The 23,272-nt window shown below is 37.3% G+C and overlaps 1 protein-coding gene across 5 annotated transcripts in view; it reads right to left on the reverse strand.

Moving 5' to 3' along the window:
- The window catches only part of CDH12 (cadherin 12), a 1,106,066-nt gene that overhangs the window by 38,731 nt on the left and 1,044,063 nt on the right, over positions 1 to 23,272 (reverse strand). For all 5 annotated transcript variants that reach the window (XM_070476518.1, XM_070476515.1, XM_070476516.1 and 2 more), the window contains 2 exons: positions 22,323 to 22,510; positions 6,965 to 7,218 (listed from right to left, as the gene is read on the reverse strand). In XM_070476518.1, the coding sequence (XP_070332619.1) occupies positions 6,965 to 7,218; positions 22,323 to 22,510 (442 nt within the window). The remainder of the gene's footprint in view (positions 1 to 6,964; positions 7,219 to 22,322; positions 22,511 to 23,272) is intronic.

Raw genomic sequence — 23,272 nt, forward strand, 5'->3', positions numbered from 1 at the left:
CATTTCATTCTTTAAGCAATAAAATGCAGAAGTAATGACTCAAGTCCAGGTAGGAAATATTATTTTGTTAAATTACTAAAAATAGATCAAAATATTTTCCCTCCACTATTCTGTTATGTTTGCTTGCCTTTAAAAAATTATGTCTGGTTGCAGATAACTAAATGAAAATAAATTCAGTTCAATTTATTTCCATAAACATTTTACAGAGAACTTAGGTCACATACGACACTTAGAATGTAATTGCTTCATCAACTTCACAATTACATTGTTTTCTTGGGAATCCCTATATGTTTCTCTCAAACTTTCAAACTTTGTTAAATAGTAGTTCTAATTTCCTGCTAGTTTTTTTTTTTTTTTTCTAATCCTCCTCTTCATTCTTAGTTTCCTCTCAGCAGAATTAAGTCATATATCAGTTAAGATAGATTCCCTTGTTTATTTTAAATGTCTGATGAAACGATACATGCATTATCAAATTATGAAATTAATAAAGGCACAGTTCTTCTACCTTTAATTTCCATCTAGAGGCATGTAATAAGTGTAAAATAGGTCTCTAATGGTAAAGGAATATTCCATAATCTACATAGTATTGAAATCATAGCCGTTATGCTTTTTTATTTTCTTCAATGTGGCTTAACGTCTCCTCCTTATGGGGATTTATTTTTTAGTCATTTTTTAATAGTCACACGTGGTTTTCTGCCTGTGTATGGCCTTACATAGCTAGATGTCAACTCTCCTCTGCCCCGAAGCCTTTAAACCTGGTCTTTGATTTATTCTGCAGGGACCTCAAAGCAGCTTCCTCTAGTGGAAAGAAAATTAAGTTTAGGCAAATATAGATTAAATATGGGTTCTACACTTAAGAACTTAGATAGCAAGAATGTAGTGGCAGTTTTTTCAGTATTAAAAATATGAACAGCAATACCTGGCTAAGCGAGTAAATTAGGTGATCATACCTTTGCTCATGGTCTTCCCATGAAGCCTTGCCAAAACCCTCTAGGAAGTATTTGTTGCTTCCTTAAAAAAAAATCGGGGGGCTTCCTCGATGGCTCAACAGGTAAAGAATCCACCGCAATGCAGGAGACACAGGAGATATGGGTTTGATCGCTGGGTCAGGGAGATTCCTTGGAGGAGGAAATGACAACCCACTCCAGTATTCTTGCCTAGAGAATGCCGTGGACAGAGGAGCCTGGCTGGCTATAGTCCAAAGGGTTGCAAAGAGTTGGACATGCCTGAAGGACTGAGCAGCAGTATTACAAAATTCTATATTCTTACTTCTTTTATCTTATTTACATATTTGAATTTTTGTTAAGTCTTTCACAAACAAGAAGGATAAAATAATTGTATTTTGTCTTAATGATTATGCAGAAAGTTTCTTTAGAGTAGGGCTGGATTTATTGTTCCATCCATAATATCTTATATTTGCATGAGGGCATTGAGTTATCTTATAAAGATATCTGACTGTTCCTTTTAATAATGACCTGATCACATTTCAAGCTTGGAAATATTTGTTTTATATCTTTGAGTATCCAGACATACTTATTCTGAAGTCTTTTTATGTAGCCATATCACAACTATTCCCTTGACCTGAATCAAATGCCAGTTGTTCTCAAATCAAGTTGGACATATTTACTCTCACTGAACACCATGGCCAATGTCTCTGAAGAAAGGTGTCATTGTAACTAGAGTCATTTACTGTTTAATACACAAACATGGGCATCATCTTTGAAAGAAAGCTTTTATTTTCTGTTTGCTTTCTTTTTTCTTTATGACAACTAATCTTCCATTTCTTCCTTGTGATTTGTCAACTCTTTAGCTCCTTTTCTCTGAAAATTACTCACATTCTCTTAACTCAAAAATAATCTTGGACAGCTTGTGAACTGGATTCTATTATAATAATTTTCATGGTGAAAGACTTGTATCAGCTTAGTATATATTTGAAGTAACAACCTTTAAAAAATCAAAAATATAAAAATTCTAAATAACTGATTAGAAAAAAAAAAGCTATTCTCTAAAAGTATGTAAATTATAGAGGAGGAAAAGAGCTGTGAAATTTACACTAACATAGAGCACTCAACCCTTTGAGAGAAAGCAAAGAAACTGAAACTCTAGCAGACAAAATGCAAACCCCAAACATTTAGGTAAGTAACAAAGAACATAGACTTAGGGACTTCCCTGGCCATCCAGTGGTTAAGAATCAGCAATTCCAATGCAGGGGGCATGGGTTCAATCCCTGATCAGGGAAATAAGATCCCACATGCCGTATGGTGTGACCAAAAACAAAGAAAAAAACGAAAGCGAAACTAAAACCATAGACTTGGGCATTGCTTCATTCTGAGGAGTTACATGAAGCACAGAAAGATAGCTTCAAGACATTCACCATCATAACTATTATCTGGACATTCAGCCATCATTTCATTATAAAAATGCAAAATTTGTTTCAAAATAAAAGCAAATTCATCATTGGATATCAAGATCCAATCCTTATAAAAATTAGAGCTATACATCTGTATTATAAATCCACTGAATTCTGTCAATAAATTCTTAGCTATATCTAAATTTTATAAGGATTTTGTAGTGATCTAGAAAAACAAAAGGTACTGAATCTCAAGTAATAGCAATTTTTTCCATATGTACAAAAGTTAGCAAAAGAACTGTATTTTTTTATTTTATATTTCTAGCCAGACCAATGTCAATTTTCACATACTTGAGTACAACTCTTTTCAGGTTTAAGTAAAGTCATTTTAAGTTTTAAACAAGACGAACCTATGTAAAGTGTTTAGAATGCTTGCAGGCATATAACAAGGTCCATGGTTAAAGAATGGTCACATGTTAAAGAATCAAATATAGTACATTTTTTACTGACATGTTTTGGCAATCTATTTTAACAAGTTACTGAACATTATTAAATTTTGTTTGCATTTCCAAAAATTCTGGAATTACAAAGCAATGCAAAAACCTAGATAAATACCTCAATTAACCCTTATTAGCAGAATGATTAGAGTCTAGCTACTTATGTTCAAATTAATCACTCAGTCATGTCCTACTCTTTGTGACCTCATTGACTGTAGCCCACCAGGCTCCTCTGTCCATGGAATTCTCCAGGCAAGAATACTGGAGTGGGTTACCCTTCTCCAGGAGATCTTCTCAACTCAGTGATCAAACCTGGGTCTCCTGCATTGCAGGAAGATTCTTTACCATCTGAGCCATCAAGGAGGTCATTCCCATTTTACTGAAGTCATAATTGAGTCTTCCTGTGCCTCAGTTTCTCTTGCTATAAAATAATCACGCTGATGCCTAAAGAACTCTGGCCAAAGAATAAGTTATTACAACATCACTATTTGCTGTTAGTTAATTGCCACTGAGTATGACTAAGATCATTGCATTCAGTTCCATCCCCTCATGACAAATAGAAGGGGGAAAAGGGGAAGCAGTGATAGATTTTATTTTCCTGGGCTCCAAAATTACTGTGAATGCTGTCTGCAGCCATAAAATTAAAAAAAAAAAAAAAAAACTTGCTTCTCGAAAGGAAAGCTAAGACAAATCTAGATGGTGTATTGAAAAGCAGAGACAATGCTTTGTGGACATAGGCCCATATTGTCAAAGTTATGGTTTTTCCAATAGTCATATATGGATGTGAAAGTTGGACCATAAAGAAGGCTGAGCGCCAAAGAATTGATGTTTTTGAACTGTGGTGTTGGAGAAGAGTCAAGAGTTCCTTGGGCTGCAAGGAGATCAAACTAGTCAACCCTAAAAGAAATCAACTCTGAATATTCATTGGAAGGACAGATGCTGATGCTGAATCTCCAATACTTTGGCCACCTGATGCAAACAGCTGACTCACTGGAAAAGTCCCTGATACTGGGAAAGATTGAAGTCAAACAGAGAAGGGGGGGTGCAAAGGATGAAATGGTTAGGTAGCATCACTGACTCAATGGATGAGTTTGAGCAAACTCTGGGAGATAATGAAGGACAGGGAATCCTGGTGTGCTGCAGTCCATGGGATGGCAAAGAGTTAGACAGGATTTAAGGACTGAACAACAAAAAGAAGACAAAGGTTAGAAATGTAAAGGAAACAATAGCTAGAAATTAAGCTCATGGCAAGAGGGGACAGGACATGATTATTTCTGGGGACATTACACCTAACTGAACATTTCTTCTAAGGTTGTGTAGTCCCAGTTAATGCCATTGCTTTCTGGCTCTTTGCTATGCTAAGTGATGATGAAATAACAATATTAATAAAATACTCAGCCATGTGGAATATCCTAGCCTTAAATTAATACCAGGTACAATAACCCTATGAAAAGGGTAATGCAAAGCAGTAAATGCAGTAAAGCAAAGGAAAACAAACAGAACATACCTATACATGCCAAGTAATTTGTCGTCTTAATGTTTATTTTTTATAACACATTTTTACTATCATTCCTATGTGAGCAAACATGTTTTCAGGCTTAGAAGTGATTCATACTCCACATTCCTCAACTGACTTGATTCAAGTCTACTGTTTCCTCCACGGACATGAAAGTAAGACAACTTTTATGTTGATTCAAAACCACCTCTGTCTTTTGACAACCCCTCACGGGGCTCAATTAGATCCATCTGTGTCTACAGCTCCAGTGAATCTGGCTGCCACCCATTAGAAATAAGACTAAGGATGCTCCCTTATTTCAAAGTAGCACTTGTCAGACACTAGCTTCTGTGACATGAAAAACAAATAAAGAAGATAGGCTTGTAGCTGGAGAATTTCTCTACAGTGTAGCCTTCTTTTATTCCACACACTTGGATCTTGATCTAATTATTTCCTTATGCTTGGAAGTTTGTAATTCTTACCTTTACCTTTACAGGGTGATACTTTTTAGTTGTAAATGATATGATTTTTTTAAGTATTTCATTAAATAATATTTTATTCTTAACTTGACCCTATCATGTTATGATCAGTATTCAAAAATAGAACATATAGCAAATTAAACAACTTAGTATGTCCCCTAAGATATCATGTCCCACTATGTCCCACAAGTCTCATCTATTGAAGTGTAGAGAGTTTCAATCCATATTTATTTACCTTTTTTTTTTTTTTTACTGTTTTCTTTACAACCTTCAATATTTCTTCCATTCTGCTTACATTCTTGAAATTACCTGTAAATCTACTCAGCAGGCATTTTCTACTTTCACAGTGACTAGCAGCACACACAGGGTGTTCAGGAACAAGACTGATGAATGATGACAGATTAATGTATAACAACTACTAACGCAGCAGATTCTTGAGAAGGCCCCTGTGAACAGTGATGACAAACAGACTTTTTTGGACTTTAAATGAAAGTGAATCATGCTGTAATTTGAACATGTCTAACAAGTTGAACCCAATGAGGAAATGAGCCAGGATTCAGCCTGATTGGTAAGGGTGCTAAATAATGGCACTTCTTCCCTTTCTCAAGACAAATGTGCTCTTTCAGAGTGCTCTCTTGATCACAGACATGCTTCAAGAAGGAAGGCATCCAGGCCACTTTAAGGGATAGATTTGACACATACTAAGAGCAGAGATTCTATGCTTTCAAGCCATTGCCTGATAGTTTTCTCTATGCTATGAATGTGTTGAGGCTACCACTGAAAGGTTGACCTTTTTGGTTTGTTTGTTTTAATCACTCATTACCCCACGACTTAAAATCTTGCATGCATCTATTTATTTTTCCTATGCAACAGAGTACTATTTTACTTTAAAAGTCTATTTAATGTGTTCTTTGGTTTGGATTTTGTATACTAAGCTTCACCCCTTTAGAGTTAGAAGATTCCGAACAAACCCCATTTTTGTCTTTCTCTGTCTCATTTTAGTTTGTATCTGCTAAGCCCAAACTCCCAATCCTGCCCTCCCTCAACACACCCGCCCTTGGCAACCACAATGTCTGTGAGTCTGTTTCTGTTTTGTAAATATGTTCATTTTTTTTCTTTTATTTTCTTTTATTCCCCACCCCTCCTGTCCTCTTTGTAGGTGCATTGACACATGGCACAGATTAAATATCCAGAAGAAGGAAAGTTGAATCAGAACAAATCTCCAAATATTTTACAGGATCGATTTATAAGTGTGGAAAAGGGAATGCTACCATATTTGAGCAATATAAGTGGCATGTATGGGTGGGGGAAGAGTGAGTATTTTCTTACACTTTCTTACTCTTGCTTTGTCTCACTGATTGCTTGGTCGGACCCACTACTCAGCAGGCATATGCCAATAAGGAGCTCCTTGCCAAGTCTGGACTTCGAGCAACTCCACACACATCTTACCTTAAATCTGACTGCAAATGTGCCTCTATTAGGAGATGCAATTGCCAGTGAAAAAAATGAACTGCAAATTACTCATGCTTGAACAATCTTTTTTCAAACACCAACTTTGGGTAGGGGACAGAGATTTTAGAATAATTGGAAAAGGTGTTTTATATATGTGTGATATTTCGGGCACCGTGAACATGTCTTCATATCGTTATTTGTGAGATACATCCTTTTAGGCTGACTGCTAAATCCCTTTTGTGGATAAAAAACAGGTTTATCAGCTTGAGTGACAAGTCCGACATCAGGTCACTACTAAACCCCGTTAAAGGGATTGCTATCAGATGTTTTTGCTTAAACCCTATGAAGTGAAAGTTTCTCAGTCTTGTCCTACTCTTTGTGACCCCAAGGACTATACAGTCCATGAAATTCTTTAGGCCAGAATACTGGAGTGGGTAGCCGTTCCCTTCTGCAGGGGATCTTCCCAACCCAGGGATTGAACCCAGGTCTCCTGCACTGCAGGCGGATTCTTTACCAGCTGAGCTAGCTATCAGGGAAGCTCAACGGCTCCTCCTTTATTCTACTTACCACGAAAAGTCGTTGCAATTTCAAGCATTGCATTCTATAACTAAATCATGCATACAAGCCTGGTCAGAGCCTTCTTTTCTTTCTCTTTCTGACACATAGAAGAGCAAGCACTGCTTTTTCTTACCTCACGGCACTGCTGCCCACGTCCAGGTCTTGTGCGGTGACAGCACCAATGATGGTCCCCACGGGAGTGTCCTCGTAAACCTCCATGGTGTAGACTGGCTTGCTGAACACCGGCGGCTCGTCCACATCCAGCACGCTGATCTTCACCGTGGCCGTGTCCTTGAAAGGGCCCGCGGAGTGAAACCGGTGGTCCAGGTGAACGTTGGAGGCCTCTACTTTAAAAGTGTAAGCTTTCTTTGTTTCAAAGTCTAATGGCTGTAGGGAGCACAAAACAAAAGTGAGAGATACTTTCATACAGGACGTGGGGAATATGACGGACCTTGCTGCAGAATAAGTTACAAGTTAGTAGCAAATTATCATTTTAATTAAAGATCAATGGATAAGGGAAGTAAAAGTTAAACATTTTAAGAAAAGAAGCTGCCACTTGTAAAAATGCCTGGATAACTTGTAAAGATAATCAGTTGCACACATTCAAATGACATATGCACACACATATATGTTGCTGCTGCTGCTAAGTGGCTGAAAAAAAGTGAAGTCGCTCAGTCGTGTCCGATTCTTTGCGACCTCATGGACTGTAGCCTATCAGTTTTCTCCGTCCATGGGATTTTCCAGGCCAGAATACTGGAGTGGGTTCCCATTTCCTTCTCCAGGAGATCTTCCTGACCCAAGGACTGAACCCGGGTCCCCCTCATTGTGGGCAGACGGTTTACCGGCTGAGCCACCAGGGAAATCCTGCGGCTGTTGCTGCTAAGTCGCATCAGTCGTGTCCGACTCTGTGCGACCCCATGGACTGCAGCCCACCAGGCTCCTCCGTCCATAGAATTTTTCAGACAAGAGTACTGGAGTAGGTTGCCATTGCCTTCTCCAGGGAAGTCCTAGGAAGGGCTTATTCCTTTCCTGTGACTAGTTACCACAAAAGATCAAGTAGCTATGAAGTATTTTCTGGTCTTATCCAATCCTGACATCTGGTGGATCAAAGCAGTAATTACAAATACAACAAAATGGAAATTAATCTTTTCTTTTTCTATTTCAGCTGAGAATTTGGTGTGTCGAAATGTATTTTGTTGTTGTTGTTGTTGTATCATTTTTATTATTTTGATGATAATACCCTTTTCTATTAAATACTTTTGAATGCCTAAGTGTTTTTGCTGTAGAAGGTCTATGTATGTTGCTAAGGTCCGTTTCTAAGTCCTGTCTGAGTCTTTGTGACCCAGCAGACTGCAGCACGCCAGGCTTCCCCGTGTCCTTCACTGCCTCCCCGAGTTTGCTCAAACTCATGAGCATTGAGTTGGTTATGCCATCCAACCATCTCATCCTCTCTTGTCCTCTTCTCCTTGGGCCTTCAGTCTTTCCCAGCAGCAAGGTCTAGTTTGGGGGCTTTATATTTGTTAGCTTTACACATGTAATTGGTAGGGACTATAATGCATTATCAGGATATTTGACCAAGCATTAAGGCTTTGAGCATGTATAATTAAATAACAATATTAGACAGAATATTTAGATGTAATTTGTCCCTGGAGTCATGATCCTTAATTTTTCACTTTGCTTACATTTACCCTTTTTCTGAATATTAGTTTTCTGTTCCCATTAACTGGAAATATTACATTATAGAAATATGCTGCTGCTGCAGTGCTTAATTAAAACAAAAACTTTAAGGTCACTTGCTCTGGCTTCTAATCACCTGTGACAAACTAAGACAACATGAAATTAACATGAATATAGTTAATTAACACAGTGATTTTCTGGGACCTTTAGAAGTTTCTGCTTTCTCAGTTAATTCCCTCTAGTATGACTCCATTACGAGAAGGCAATGGCAACCCACTCCAGTGTCCTTGCCTGGAGAATCCCAGGGACGGGGGAGCCTGGTGGGCTGATGTCTACGGGGTCACACAGAGTCTCGGACACGACTGAAGTGACTTTGCAGCAGCAGCAGGATGACTCCAATGATGTGCTAATTGTTGTGCTGACACATCCCTTTTTGGCCTTAGTACACCGGAGGGAAATAAAGTGGGCACCTTTCATTCGTTTAAGGACTAGATTGCTGTTTTATGCTTTTCCTGTGAAGAAGGGAAAAGGAAAGGAAAAAAAAATGCTGTGAAATCAAAACATCGCAAATTAATCAAGTTTATTATAGCAAACAGTAACACTTCTCAGACTTGAAATAAAGTCTCTTTCACAGTAATTTCCACTCAGGGGGATCTATCTTTATTTTCCCTGTAATTATTCCCTTTACTTTGTTTAATTAGTCCAGTTTTTACTCATATATTTATTTGCCTTGGATTCAATGCTTTATTTTAGTTTTTATATTTTCATTTATTCATTATTCATAAGGTTTTACATATAGTACTGACTTTCTTCACCTTCCATCTCCTTCTTTTTAAGACTTTTCATTTGTCTTAAAACTAATATAAACATAAGTAGAGTTATTGCATAATATGCCATGGTTGATATTGCGGCTGTTGGTTACACAGATAGAAACATAGTATCTCAATAAAGAGATGGTCCCATAGTGCTACTGGTTTGATCAGTCTACAGCTTAAACTACTGTTTTTTGTTAAAGGAATCGGGCTCAAGAAAAGACAACCAATTGCCAGAAGAGGATAGCAAATATCATTCAAACCAAAAACACAAAACTGTTAAAATTACTGAGATTGCTTACCTAGAATGAAGAAGATCAAGACAAAAAAGGATAAACCTTTTCAAATATTGAAGGGCTCTCATGTTGAGCATCAGTTTGATATACTCTGTAAGTCTTCCAATGGGGAGTTAACAATAATTTAGTTTACTAAATATGTCAATTTTAAGGTAAAAAGGAAGAAGTTTCTAACAAGTGAAACCATTCAAAATTAAATTAATGTTAAAAGATATTGATTCTCTTCATGGTAATAAGACCTGGAAAGCATTCCAGAAGGACAGAAGAGACAAAGATAATAAGGTTTTCCATCTTGTTTAATGACTGAGTTGTTTGTAGAAGTACTGAGTCCTGCATCTTTTGATGTATTCAATGGAAATTGGATGCCAAAAAGATAGCTGAGTTATGCATAATTTATAAGCTACACAAGCTAGTTTAAGGTAACTTATAAAATATAGTTTGCTTTTACGAACTCCAAATGCTCCATAAATGTTAAACAATATAATATTTATCATAGTTATCCGTAACTTCTGGTGTAAGACAATTTTGACTTCACCTTTGGTCCGTTTGTATAGAAAGCTATTTGATCTGCCTTGGCTGACACTTATGCCCTTCTCTGGACCAGAATTAACTCCCTTAAAATGAAGAAGTTGGTACCAGCTATTTTTCCTTTCCCTCTCTACTTCTACCAGATATTGGAAGGCTTCTGATTGTGGGATTAGGCAAATTCTTTCTTGACAAGATCTCAGTTTTATTTACCTACTTAACAAACATGCCACTCTTATGGACTTGCCACTGATGGACATGTCTCCCCACTTCAAAAGTCATTTCAAGCCCAGACATGAAGGCAAAATTTAAAAAAAAAATTATTCTATATTTTGTTTTAGGAGATCAGACATAATTTCTTTCTTTTAAGAACTCCTGACCTGTCACTGCAGGCAAATATTTAGTGGTTGTGGAGATAAAGAGAGATAAAATAAACTTTCTGTACATATAGATATTCTTTTATGACTGAAAACTTACATCCTGCAGTGATCAAATAACTGAAGAAAATTGTAGGAGAAATGCCACAGTAGAATCTTACTTCTTCATGATCTTGGCCCTTAGGTAATGCCATTTTATAAAACTGGATAATTCAGAAAGAGAGAGAGAGAAAAAAAATCAATACTAGTCTCTCTCTAGTTGACTTCATCCAGCTCATCTGACAGACGGTCCTCCACTTTTTGTGGCTTCAGGGTAAGATGGGGTGGTGCTGAGGAATGAAGTTCACCTAACTTTGCAGTCAACAAAAATCTTATTATTTGAAATAAGTATAGAAAAAAAAATAGATTTTTTTTTGTTATTGTTAGGAAATGAATCATATTCTGTAACAGAAGTCCATTATGATGAAGTTAATTTAGTTCTGCCACATTAAATAGAAAACTTTGTGGTACTGCTTGGGGCACATTCAATTTTATGAACCTTTCTAGAGAAGTAAGGAAATGATTGATTGAAGAGAATTTAGTTGAGTAGCTCCTTCTCCTAGGGATGTTTCAATAAAGGAAGGTTAGCAAGGCCAGAGTTTTCAAGAGGTAATTCACATTGCAGGGAGTAGTATGGTAAGAAAACAACTGTGGGGAAATGAAATAAGATATCTTTAAATGGTCTTTAGAATATAAAGGGAGGAATTAATCAAGATATTATCTTTTAGCTTCTATCTTTTTATCCAGTTTCTCTGTTCTTACTTTGCTGAGGTCCAGGTCATGTAAAGCTACATAAAATATTAAGTGCAAAATGATTTTCTCATTTCAAAGAGGGAAGAGCAATTTTTGTCATAAAATACAAGAGAATAATTCCCTGGGCTCTTCCAGGCCTTGTCACTTTTCCATAAAATGTTGCACAAAAATGGATAACTAGAGTTATATTTTGAGGAATCTGAGAAGCAGCTTTAGTAGACCAAATTCCAACCTCTCCCGAAGATTCTTGCCCCCAAGGACAATATAATCTCTTCTATAATTTCTTGTATAATGGTATGCCCTTGAGTGTGTGAGGGTTCTCTGAACTGAAATCATGGAATGCGGTATTAAGTTTTATGGAAAAATATATAATGCAAATATAATCAAGGTCGTCAATCACTTAACACTGAGTTAATTACAAGGGAGATTTTTGTTTAAAGAGTCTGATGTAATCATGTGAGGTTTAGTAGAAGCTACTAATTGTTCCTGGCCTTGAGGAAGTACATTTGTGATGTAGGAGCCCACCTGCCTGGGATGCATATAGTAACTGATGGTAACTGAGACTGGACCTTGACCAACATCCTGCAAAGTAAGTAGGGCCAGCAGTCATAAAGCCCTAAAGAAATGAATTCTGCCCAAACTAGTAACCTTAGGGGAAACAAAACAAAACAAAACTCTAAACCTCAGATCAGTTGTAGCCCTTGTCTATACCTTGATTTCAGCCTGGAAGACCCTGAGCATAAGACTCACTGATACTCTACTCTGACCCACAATAGTTTGTACTTTCATCACTCTGTACTTTCTATGCTTCTATATAGCTTCTATATAGTCAAAGCTATGGTTTTTCCAGTAGTCATGCATGGATGTGAGAGTTAGACTATAAAGAAAACTTAAGAATTGGTGCTTTTGAACTGTGATGTTGGAGAAGTCTCTTGAGAGTCCCTTTGACTGAAAGGAGATCCAACCAGTCCATCCTAAAGGAAATCAGTCCTGAATGTGCATTGGAAGAACTGATGTTGAAAGTGAAACTCCAACACTTTGGCCACCTGATGAGAAGAACTGACTCAATTTGAAAACACCCTGATGCTGGGAAAGATTGAAGGCAAGAGGAGAAGGGGATGACTTGACAGATGATGAAATGGTTGGATGGCATGACCGACTCAAGGGACATGAGTTTGAGTAAACCTGGGGAGTTGGTGATGGATAGGGAGGCCTGGTGTGCTGCAGCCCATGGGGTCGCAAAGAGTCGGACATGACTGAGCAACTGAACTGATACAGCTTCAGTTTTTACGATGAACATGTATATCTTTCACCATAGTAGTAGAGTCCTCCCTCTGGACAAAATGCATCCTTTAGAAACAACTCTATTCTTTCAATCATATTATAGATCTTAATGGTTAATGGGAAGAAAATTCTCAATAAACTCAAATAACTGAAGGCTGTAATGTATCTGAAAGAGAAGATGCTTTTCAAGCAAGCAACTAGACAAAAGATTTATAGTAGACTGAACAAGGTTAAAAAGACACTAGGAACAAGCTCTTGTAAAGTAGGTTTATGATACCAGTGTGTGTGTATGCATGTCCTAAGTCGCTTTAGCCATGTCAGACTCTTTGCAACCCTATGGGCCATACCCCACCGAACTCCTCTGTCCATGGCGATTCTCCAGGCAAGAATACTGGAGTGGGTTGTCATGCCCTCCTCCAGTAGATCTTCCTGACCCAGGGATCAAACACGTGTCTCTTATGTCTCTTGCATTGGCAGGCAGGTTCTTTACCACTAGCGCCACCTGGGAAGCCTTTATGATACCAGGCTGAACTACCTGACTTTCAGATCAAGCATCATTTTATAGGGAAAGTCAAGTTCCTCAATCAATTAAGTAGTTTTGATCAATACAGTAATCAATTCATTTATTTGTTCCTAGCACTTTCTTATTCTATAAGAAATCACTCTAGAACTCTACCAGTACTCAAGTTACATATTAAATCATCCACAGATGATGTCTGTAACTACTTCTTTAATTGATTTATTCAAATTAATTTAAATCTGCATAATTTGAATCAATTACAGATTTTATTACAGTAGGAACTGAGGATCTCTTGGTTCATGAGTTAAATTAAGTCCTTTTTTTTTTTTCTTCTTATAGAAGAGGGGTAGCCAGAACAAATAATAAGTAAATAATTCTTTTCAGTTAGTGATAAGATTTATGAGGAAAATAGAAATGGGACAGGAAAAACAGCTGGGGAGACATTACATAGAGCAGATACGATGTGCTTCTCTGAGGATGTAATGCTGGAAGTGGGATGCAAAGAACCAGGTATGAGGGAATCAGAGGGAATTGAAACTAAGGGAGGAAATTAAGGGCAAAATTCCTTCATATTTTATTCCTCTTTGCCACACATATTGTTTGAATATCCAACTGTGTGGGCTTCCCTTGTGGCTCAGCAGTAAAGAATGTGCCTGCAACTCAGGAGATGCAGGAGATGCTGGTTCTGTCCCTGGATCTGGAAAGTCCCCTGGAGAAGTACGTGGCAACCCACTCCACATTCTTCCCTGGAGAATCGCATGGACAGAGAAGCCTGCGAATCTCCAGTCCATGGGTCACACAGTTGGACACTACTGAAGCGACTGAGTATGCACACACACATCCTACAGTGTGCTAGATATCATGATAGATGTTGGAAATGGACAAAAATCCCCCACAGAGGTCACTCTCTTCTGGGATTTGATGGACAACAGTAAGATAAATAAGCAAACTGTAACATCCAAAGTGATCATAAGTGCTATGGAAAAATCCAAGACTTGAAAGGTACATGTGTATAGTGTATCGGGGGATAGATGAGGAAGAATGTGTGTATATTTATGTGAGAGAGAGCTATGGGAGGGCCTGGTATTGTCTACATTGAGGAAGAAATTCAACTCAGTGCTTCGCAAAACAAAATATTATTTTATTCACCAAAAAATAGCCAAACTGTTATTTTGTTTGACTTTAAAAAGTTGTCACATTTTCAGGTGATGATGTTCCTTTAGTCAGAGGGAAAAAAAATGAAATCTGGACATTTTAAAAACAGATTTTAGTTTTGATAAATTTAAACAATATTTCAGTTCTAAAATTAGAATAAAAAAGGAACTCCCAAAGAACAGTAGAGTTTCAGAACAAAAAGTGTCTGTCAAAAAAATATCAAGCTGAAGAAATATATACTTAATACAATGTGTCTCTAAAAACATTGTTAAATACTATTCATTAGAAATGAATTTAATTTTTCTATAGGCAAGTTATCAAGGATTTTGTGCAGGACTGCAAATTTTTGATAACAATGCATTAAGAGTCATGGCATCATATTTAAGCCTGTATTTCAGTCACAATAATTTTTGGAACAAATTCACTAAGAAAAAACATAATACGAAAGAGAATTAGAAGAACATCTAGTGTTTTATCTGAGGGCTTATGGTGATATTTTCCCTAAGAAAGAGAAGATTTCATCAACTGTTATAAATGTCTAAGCAAAATATGCATTTTATAGGCACATGCAGTATAAATCATGACCATCTGGAGGGACAATTATATTTTTAACTTCTTGTGTGACCACTGTCACATTTTATTTCCAACCTATATTGTTCTTCGCAATAGTTAAAACTATGTGCTTTTAAAACATATACTATAAATTGACTGCAACTTGTGTAGTCTTGAAGAAGTTACTTTTCTCCAATGAGTTTCATATTTCCCATTTGCATAATCAATGAAACAATATTTTTCTAAATAGCTTAAAAATATGTTGAACTCTGCATGGTATGTGAGGACTAAGAACAATATTGCATCTGAAATTAAAGCAATAAACCAATATGAGACATTTTTTTTAGACAGAAATTTAAACACCCACATATTTCAAGCATTTCCTTTATCATGGTGACACAGATACAGTAATGGCAAAGTGTCTTTAGGGGATTAAACTAAATAGAAAGATCAGATGCATTTAAAATTTGAGCCACCATAAAGTCTCATATGTGTTTGGGTAGAAATGGTAACTTTGGGGGAAAAGAGTAAGGTGGGATCAGTATTGCCTAGGGGACACAAGGAAGTCTTTGGTGAGAGAATGGGTGAGAACCATGTTAAAAAACAGAAAAAAATGAGCAGAAATGCTCAGCAAGGGTGCTACCTTCTATGTAGCTGGAAAAATAGCACAGGATCTTCAGTAGAAATTGCAATGAGTTTGGTGTGGTTAGCATGTAGTGAGTGAATGTGTGCATATCTGTGTGTGTGTGTGTGTGTGTGTGTGTGTGTGTGTATTCAGGGGTAGGTAATAGAAAACATGCTATCTGCTCTTTATCTTAACAGTGATGGAACCCAGAAACATATGAAGGGCAAGAGTAAAATTCACTCAGAAAGGAAATGGATGAACATTAGGCGTGTGGCTCAGAGACGAGCCATTGTAATAGTGGAAAGAAGAAACAAGGATGGTTGTAAATCAACCCATGAGGAGGAAATTTTAATTCAAGTTTGGGAGGGGATCAGTGGCTGGGTTTCCCATGCTATTCGATAAGGGGAATTCAGTGGTAATAGAAGTGGCATAAAAATAAGCCTAGACTTCTGCTTTAAGGAACTGGAGAGGAAGCAGGACTTTATCCAGATAGGAGAAAATGGGAGCAGACACGCTACTGTTGGGAGAAGTGAGGAATTCAGCTTTAGACACTGTGAGAATGAAAAGACTATCACACACACATTAGAAATGTTTACAAGGCAGAAAACAATCGTCATAGGTTATGTTAACTTTGGGGCAGGTTAAGAGTTGAGACTGTGTGGATCACAATAAACTGTGGAAAATTCTGAAAAAGGGAAATACCAGACCACCTGACCTGCCTCCTGAGAAACCTATATGCAGGTCAGGAAGCAACAGCTAGAACTGGACATGGAACAACAGACTGGTTCCAAATAGGAAAAAGAGTACGTCAAGGCTGTATATTGTCACCCTGCTTACTTAACTTATATGCAGAGTACATCATGGGAAACGCTGGGCTGGAGGAAGCACAAGCTGGAATCAAGATTGCCGGGAGAAATATCAATCACCTCAGATATGCAGGAGACACCACCCTTATGGCAGAAAGTGAAGAGGAGCTAAAAAGCCTCCTGACGAAAGTGAAACAGGAGATTGAAAAAGTTGGCTTAAAGCTCAACATTCAGAAAACTAAGATCATGGCATCTGGTCCCATCACTTCATGGCAAATAGATGGGGAAACAGTGGAAGCAGTGTCAGACTTTATTTTTGGGGGCTCCAAAATCACTGCAGATGGTGATTGCAGACATGAAATTAAAAAAACTCTTACTCCTTGGAAGGAAAGTTATGACCAACCTCAGTTCAGTTCAGTTCAGTGGCTCAGTCGTATCTGACTCTTTGCAACCCCTTGAATTGCAGCACACCAGGCCTCCCTGTCCATCACCAACTCCTGGAGTTTACTCAAACTCATGTCCATCGAGTTGGTGATGCCATCCAGCCATCTCATCCTCTGTCATCCACTTCTCCTCCTGCCCCCAATCCCTCCCAGCATCAGGGTCTTTTCCAATGAGTCAACTCTTCGCATGACCAACGTAGATAGCATATTAAAAAGCAGAGACATTACTTTACCAACAAAGGTCCATCTAGTTAAGGCTATAGTTTTTCCAGTGGTCATGTATGGATGTGAGAGTTGGACTGTGAAGAAAGCTGAGTGCCGAAGAATTGATGCTTTTGAACTATGGTGTTGGAGAAGACTCTTGAGAGTCCCTTGGACTGCAAGGAGATCCAATCAGTCCATCCTAAAGGAGATCAGTCCTGGGTGTTCATTGGAAGGACTGATCTTGAAGCTGAAGCTCCAGTACTTTGGCCACCTCATGCGAAGCACTGACTCATTGGAAAAGACCCTGATGCTGGGAGGGATTGGGGGCAGGAGGAGAAGGGGACGACAGAGGATGAGATGGATAGATGGCATCACCGACTTGATGGACATGAGTTTGAGTAACTCCGGGAGCTGGTGATGGACAGGGAGGCCTGGCGTGCTGTGATTCATGGGTCGCAGAGTCGGACACAACTGAGTGACTGAACTGAACTGAAGAGTTGAGACTGGGAAAGTTAGGTGAAAGAAATTGAAAGTGAAAGCTGCTGAGTGGTGTCCCACTCTTTGAGAACCCATGGTCTATACTGCCCATGAAATTCTCTAGGCCAGAACACTGGAGTGGGTAGCCTATCCCTTCTCCAGGGGATCTTCCCAACCCAGGAATCGAACTGGGGTCTCCTGCATTGCAGGAGGATTCTTTACCAACTGAGCTATCAGGAAAGTTAGGTGAGATGCTTAAAAACAGAAAATGACAAATACAAAAATTATATAATATTTACAGAAACAAAGAACATCTTGTATTTTTCTCTGAAATTTTCATGTTTGGTAAAAACAATAAATCGAGGTGTATGCTTGGCTATGTAAAACAGTTGAGTGCCTGCCCAGTCGTGTTGGACTGTCTGGGACCCCATGGACTGTATGTAGCCCGCCAGGCTCCTCTGTCCACGGGATTCTCCAGGCAAGAATACTGGAGTGGGTTGCCATTTCCTTCTTCGGGGGATTTTCCCAACCCAGGGATAAAACCCGGCTCTCCTGTGTCTTCTGCTTTGCAGGCGGATTCTTTACCGGGCCACCTGGGAAACCCAAACAGGTATTCCTAATTGTTCTATTTTTCTAAGAGTTTTTCCAAAATTAACCACGTGGTGGTGCTGTGCTACCAAATCAATTGATGTCAATTCACTCCCTTGCCACTGAAGCCAGCAAAAAGTTCAGTGAAAACAAGGCATAAGTAAAAATGTCCAGCGGAGTCAGTAGAGAGTTTAGCCTATTTATTTAAAATCCCGAGGAAGAATAAAATACTTTATCTCTTATGTTTTTAAGGAAAAACAAAATAATTCTCCCTTGGATGTACTGTGATCACAATTACGGTTATTTGAAATGAAATAATATTGTTATGCAATAGCAAAATAGTAAGGATTTACTTTTTAGTTCCAAAGAAGTTTCACTTATTTTAAAATAAATAGGAAATTACTTTACCCTTCTTTATTTTAAATGCTGTCATTACTTATTTGAGTTCCCAATAAATATATTGTAAAAATAGTACAGAGCTGTTTTAGAAATTATTCAAATTATTAAAATTGCTCTTTTGCTCAATATAAGTATTCATCTCAGTATTTAACTGCCTAAATCTCTTAATCAGTAACAAGCAAACCACAGTGTGCATGTACATAAATATGTATTTTCAGTTCTTGAATATTTATAACTCATGTTAACTTTACATTTGTATTTATATCCAGTAAATATATATTTATTCTCATTTATGGGCTTCTTGGGTGGTGCTAGTGGTAAAGAACCCGCCTGCCAGTGCAGGAGACGTAAGAGACTCAGGTTGGATCCCTGGGTAGGAAAGATCCCCTAGAGGAGGGCATGGCAGTCCTCTCCAGAATTTTTGCCTGGAGAATCCCCTGGACAGAGAAGCCTGGCAGGCTATGGTTCCTAGGGTCACACAGAGTCAGAGACAACTGAAGCAACTTAGCACGCACATTCTCACTTATCCAGTAAGATATAAAATCTATGGACTAAAAATTTATATTTAATTTAGCTTTTCTTGTAACAATGAGATGGCTGAATTTAAAATGACTTCTTCTCTCATTTTAAATGCAACCCATGGCCAAATTATTAGATGTGACAAAAAAATTTTAAGTTATATTACCCTAACTTTGTTATTGTTTCTATTTTTATAATACTTAGCAATATATAGGGCATTTTTTATTTATTCATACTTTCTTAGTGCAATAGAATATAAGTATAAAATATGAATAGTTTCTTAAAAAAAAAAAAGCAGTATCTTGTGCCTTGGAGAGATATATAAAGTTGCATAATGTTATCCTGAATTCAGAGTGACACAGTGAAATGGCATTGTCACAGTGCTCATAAACTGAACCCAAGTTGAGGTTTAAAAAATAAAAATGCCTCTTTTTCATTCTGAGAAGCTCATGTAAACTTGACCATCATTTTTAATCCACTTATACCTTCCATGCATGGAGAAAGAGGAGAGAGGGAAAAATAGTAAAAGGAAACTAAATAAAGATTTTGGAAATGTAATTATAATAAGAATGTGTGCTTTAGAGAATTTTAAGCATTTTAATTTATTCTTTAGTGAGATAAAAAAGAAAATCACTCAAAAAAAATAGCATGATATTTTAAAACAGATGTGTTCAAATGGAGAATATGTATTTTTAGACTTTATATATGCATGTCATATACTTAAGAATATAATTTCTATATGAATTTGATTTCATATCAAACATCTTCACTGCAATTCTATGCTGAGCTATTGAGAGAAAAGTTTCCAAAAGTAATTTTAAGGTCATTATGGAACTTAAACACTGCTGTTGATATTTACATACATATTTATTATTGTACATCTACTTTTCCTGGGACTGAACAAGTTGAAGATACAGTTTTCTGAGAACTCTCTGTATATGAACATAAATAGTCTTTTAATAGAGTTTTCCCTCAAAAAAGAAAAAATCTATTTAAAGAACTATAGGCCAACTAGTACACGAAGAGATGCTGAACATCACTAATCACCAGGAAAATGTTAACAGCATAATGAGGTACCACCTCATATATGCTAGACTGGCTATTATCAAAAAGACAACAAAATAGTGTTGGAGGAAAAAAGAGCCTTTGTGCAGTATTAGTGCAAATATAAATTGGTGTAGCCATTATGGAAAACAGTAGGTAGGTTGCTCACAAAGTTAAAAATAGAGCTACTGTAAAAATAGAGCTACTGTATGATCCAGCAATTTCTTTCCTGGGTATTTGTCCAAAGAAAACAAACACTAACTTAAAAGGACATATGCAAAACCATGTTCACTGCAGCATTATTTTGTTCTTGTTATTTAGTTGCTAAGTCCCATCCAACTCTTCATGACACCATGGATTGTAGCATATTAGGCTCGTCTGTCCTCCACTACCTCCTAGAGCTTGCTTGGAGCTTCCCTGGTGGTTCAATGGTAAAGAACCTGCCTGCCAGTGCAGAAGGAGGGGGGTTCAATCCCTGGGTTGGGAAGATCCCATGGAGAAGAAAATGGATGCCCACTTCAGCATTCTTGCCTGGGAAATCCCTTGGACAGAGGGGCCTTAAGAGTTACAGTCTATTGGGTTACAAAAGAGTCAGACAAGATTTGGTGATTAAACAACAGGCAGCATTATTACCAATAACAAAAATATGGAAGCAACTCAAATGTTCACTGAGAGGTGAATGGATAAAGAAAATGTATACACAGTCATCCCTTGGTATCCACAGGCTCCAAGACCCCTTGCAGATACCAAAATCCAAGGATGCTCAGATCCCTTACATAAGATGATAGTATTTGCATATAACCTGTGCATATTTTCTGTATACTGCAAATATTTTTTAGATCACTTATAGTATCTAATATAAGTAAATGCTATGTAAATAGTTGTCAGTATGCAGCAACTTCAAGTTTTGTCTTTCAGAATTTTACATGGAACTTTTTCCCTGAATAATTTGGCAATTGATTGAATTTTCAGATGTGAAATCTGCAGTGATAGAGATATGGAATAAAATCTTGCTATTTACGACAACATGGATGAACTTTGAGGGCATTGTGCTAGTTTAAGTGAAATAAGTCAGACAAAGAAAGACAAATATCATATGATTTCATTTATATATGAAATCTAAAACAAACAGACAAGCTCATAAATACAGAGAGCTGACTGGTGTCGCCAGAAGTAGAGTTGGGTAGTGGGTGAAATGGGTGGCATGGGGTGTGGCTCGTGTGCTCAGTCGTGTCCAGCACCGTGTAACCCCATGGACAGTAGGCTGCCAGGCTCCTCTGTCCATGGGATTTCCCAGGCAAGAATACTGGAGTGAGTTGCCATTTCTTCTTCCAAGGGATCTTCCCAACCCAGGGATTGAACCCGCGTCTCCTACATTACTTGCATTGGTAGGCAGATTCTTTACCGCTAAGCCACCTGGGAAGACCCCAGTGAAATGGATAAAGGGAGTCAAAAGGATTTTTCTCTTTCTCACATTTACATATTGCTTCAGGCCCCTTCCTGGCAAAAGACCAACTGCATATCCTGAGATAATGATGTATTTCTAATATTTTGAATCTTACTGTCCATTCTCTTCTATACGAATCAAGTTAACATAACTAGAGGGCTTCCCATCACATTGCACCTTCTTGTCTTCTCCCTACTTCTGGTTAATCTTTGTTTACTTACCACATCACAGCACCCTCAAACCAGCTTTATCCCTTCTCATTTCTTCCACTCACCGGTAGCAGAGCTCGCCCATATCAGAATTCACCCACTCTGAGGTCTAGGCTCATGAGCAAGTGTGTGAGTTAGATACTGATATTCTCATAAAAGTAGCAAATAGGACAAGGCCAAACCTGGTATACTTCGTGTTTACTTCTACATCTTATCTTTAAATTAACCTGTTCATCTAAGCTGATAACAATAGCAAATTAAATTAAAATTAAACTCTGGTAAGCTTTTTTAATGACTTAAGTGAATTAATAGGCCTAGTTTTTTCAACATAAAATATGCATGTGTGTGTGAGTGCTAGGTTCGTTCAGTAGTGTCTGACTCTTTGTGACCTTATGATCGCCCTCCCCTGTCCATCATATTCTACAGGCAAGAATACTGGAGTGGCTTTCCATGCCCTCCTCCAGGGGATCTTCCTGACCCAGGGATCAAACCTGCATCTCTTATGTCGGGGGCATTGGCAGGCACATTCTTTACCCCTAGCACCATTTGGGAAGTCCAGCATTAACTATATACCTGTTGAATCACAGAATAAAAGTTGGGAATCGATATTTCCTAGCTACCCAGACTTTTTTTTTAATTTAAAATAGTCCTAATTGAAAGGAAATTAAGATGTCTCTCATTTCCTTTGTGTTGTTTAATTTTTATTGGGTAATCTGCTTTTCAAAAACATGTCCACATACCTTTTTCAATTTGATAACTCCTTCTTGTGTGTCCTCATCTGTGACGATGTCAAACAAATTTCCCCCATCTCCTGGAACAATATTGTATTCAATTTCTGCATTTTGTCCAAAATCAGGGTCCACGGCTCTTATTCTTCCAATAGCTGAGCCAACAGGAGAAGACTCAGGAACTTTCAGATGGAAAATGCCTGATGAGATACATTTATATTTTTTGTTTACAGTGAAGTTAGTCAAATATATAAGATTACTTGGCTTGAAAATAGTCTACAGAAAATAAATCACCTATAAAACATAATAGTGCAAAACCAAAAGGCAGTTTGTTCTCCAGTTAAAGGTTATAACTAGGAGTAGTACTTTCACTTTTCACTTCAAAACATTCTGTTGTAGAATTTCAATTAAAAATATAAAGTGTTGAAATTACTATGAAAAAATATTTTACATACTAACACTATCTAATGCTTGCACCTATTATCAAACGTGAAGGTGAGGATATCCACGAAATAAATTGGTACTAATGTAAAAGAATCCAGGATATAAGACATAGATTAAAAAGGTGTATAGAGACATAATAGATGAATAGATAGATGAACACACAGAAAATAGAAGAAAATATTTACTTAGAAAAATAAGATTATGTATTCTATCATTTATTAAAAATAAAATATTTATCCTAATATTTATATTATCCTAATATTTATGTATCCTATATTTATAAAATATTAATATAATACAATGAAATATTTACTCAATGAATATAATGATTAAGCTAAAAATGACCTTGAAATAAGTATATGAGTGTATATGTATTAAATATATCTACAATGGATTTAAGTATATTGTGCTATAGGCTAATACTAAACTTATATTTAGTCAATTTTTCCTGCATTTCCTTCTAGGTATTTTTGCACACTTTTAAAATCAGGACAGAAATTTCTCTCTCAATTTTTTAT

Source organism: Odocoileus virginianus, chromosome 14 (genome assembly GCF_023699985.2).
Source record: "Odocoileus virginianus isolate 20LAN1187 ecotype Illinois chromosome 14, Ovbor_1.2, whole genome shotgun sequence".
NCBI classification, from domain to species: domain Eukaryota; kingdom Metazoa; phylum Chordata; class Mammalia; order Artiodactyla; family Cervidae; genus Odocoileus; species Odocoileus virginianus.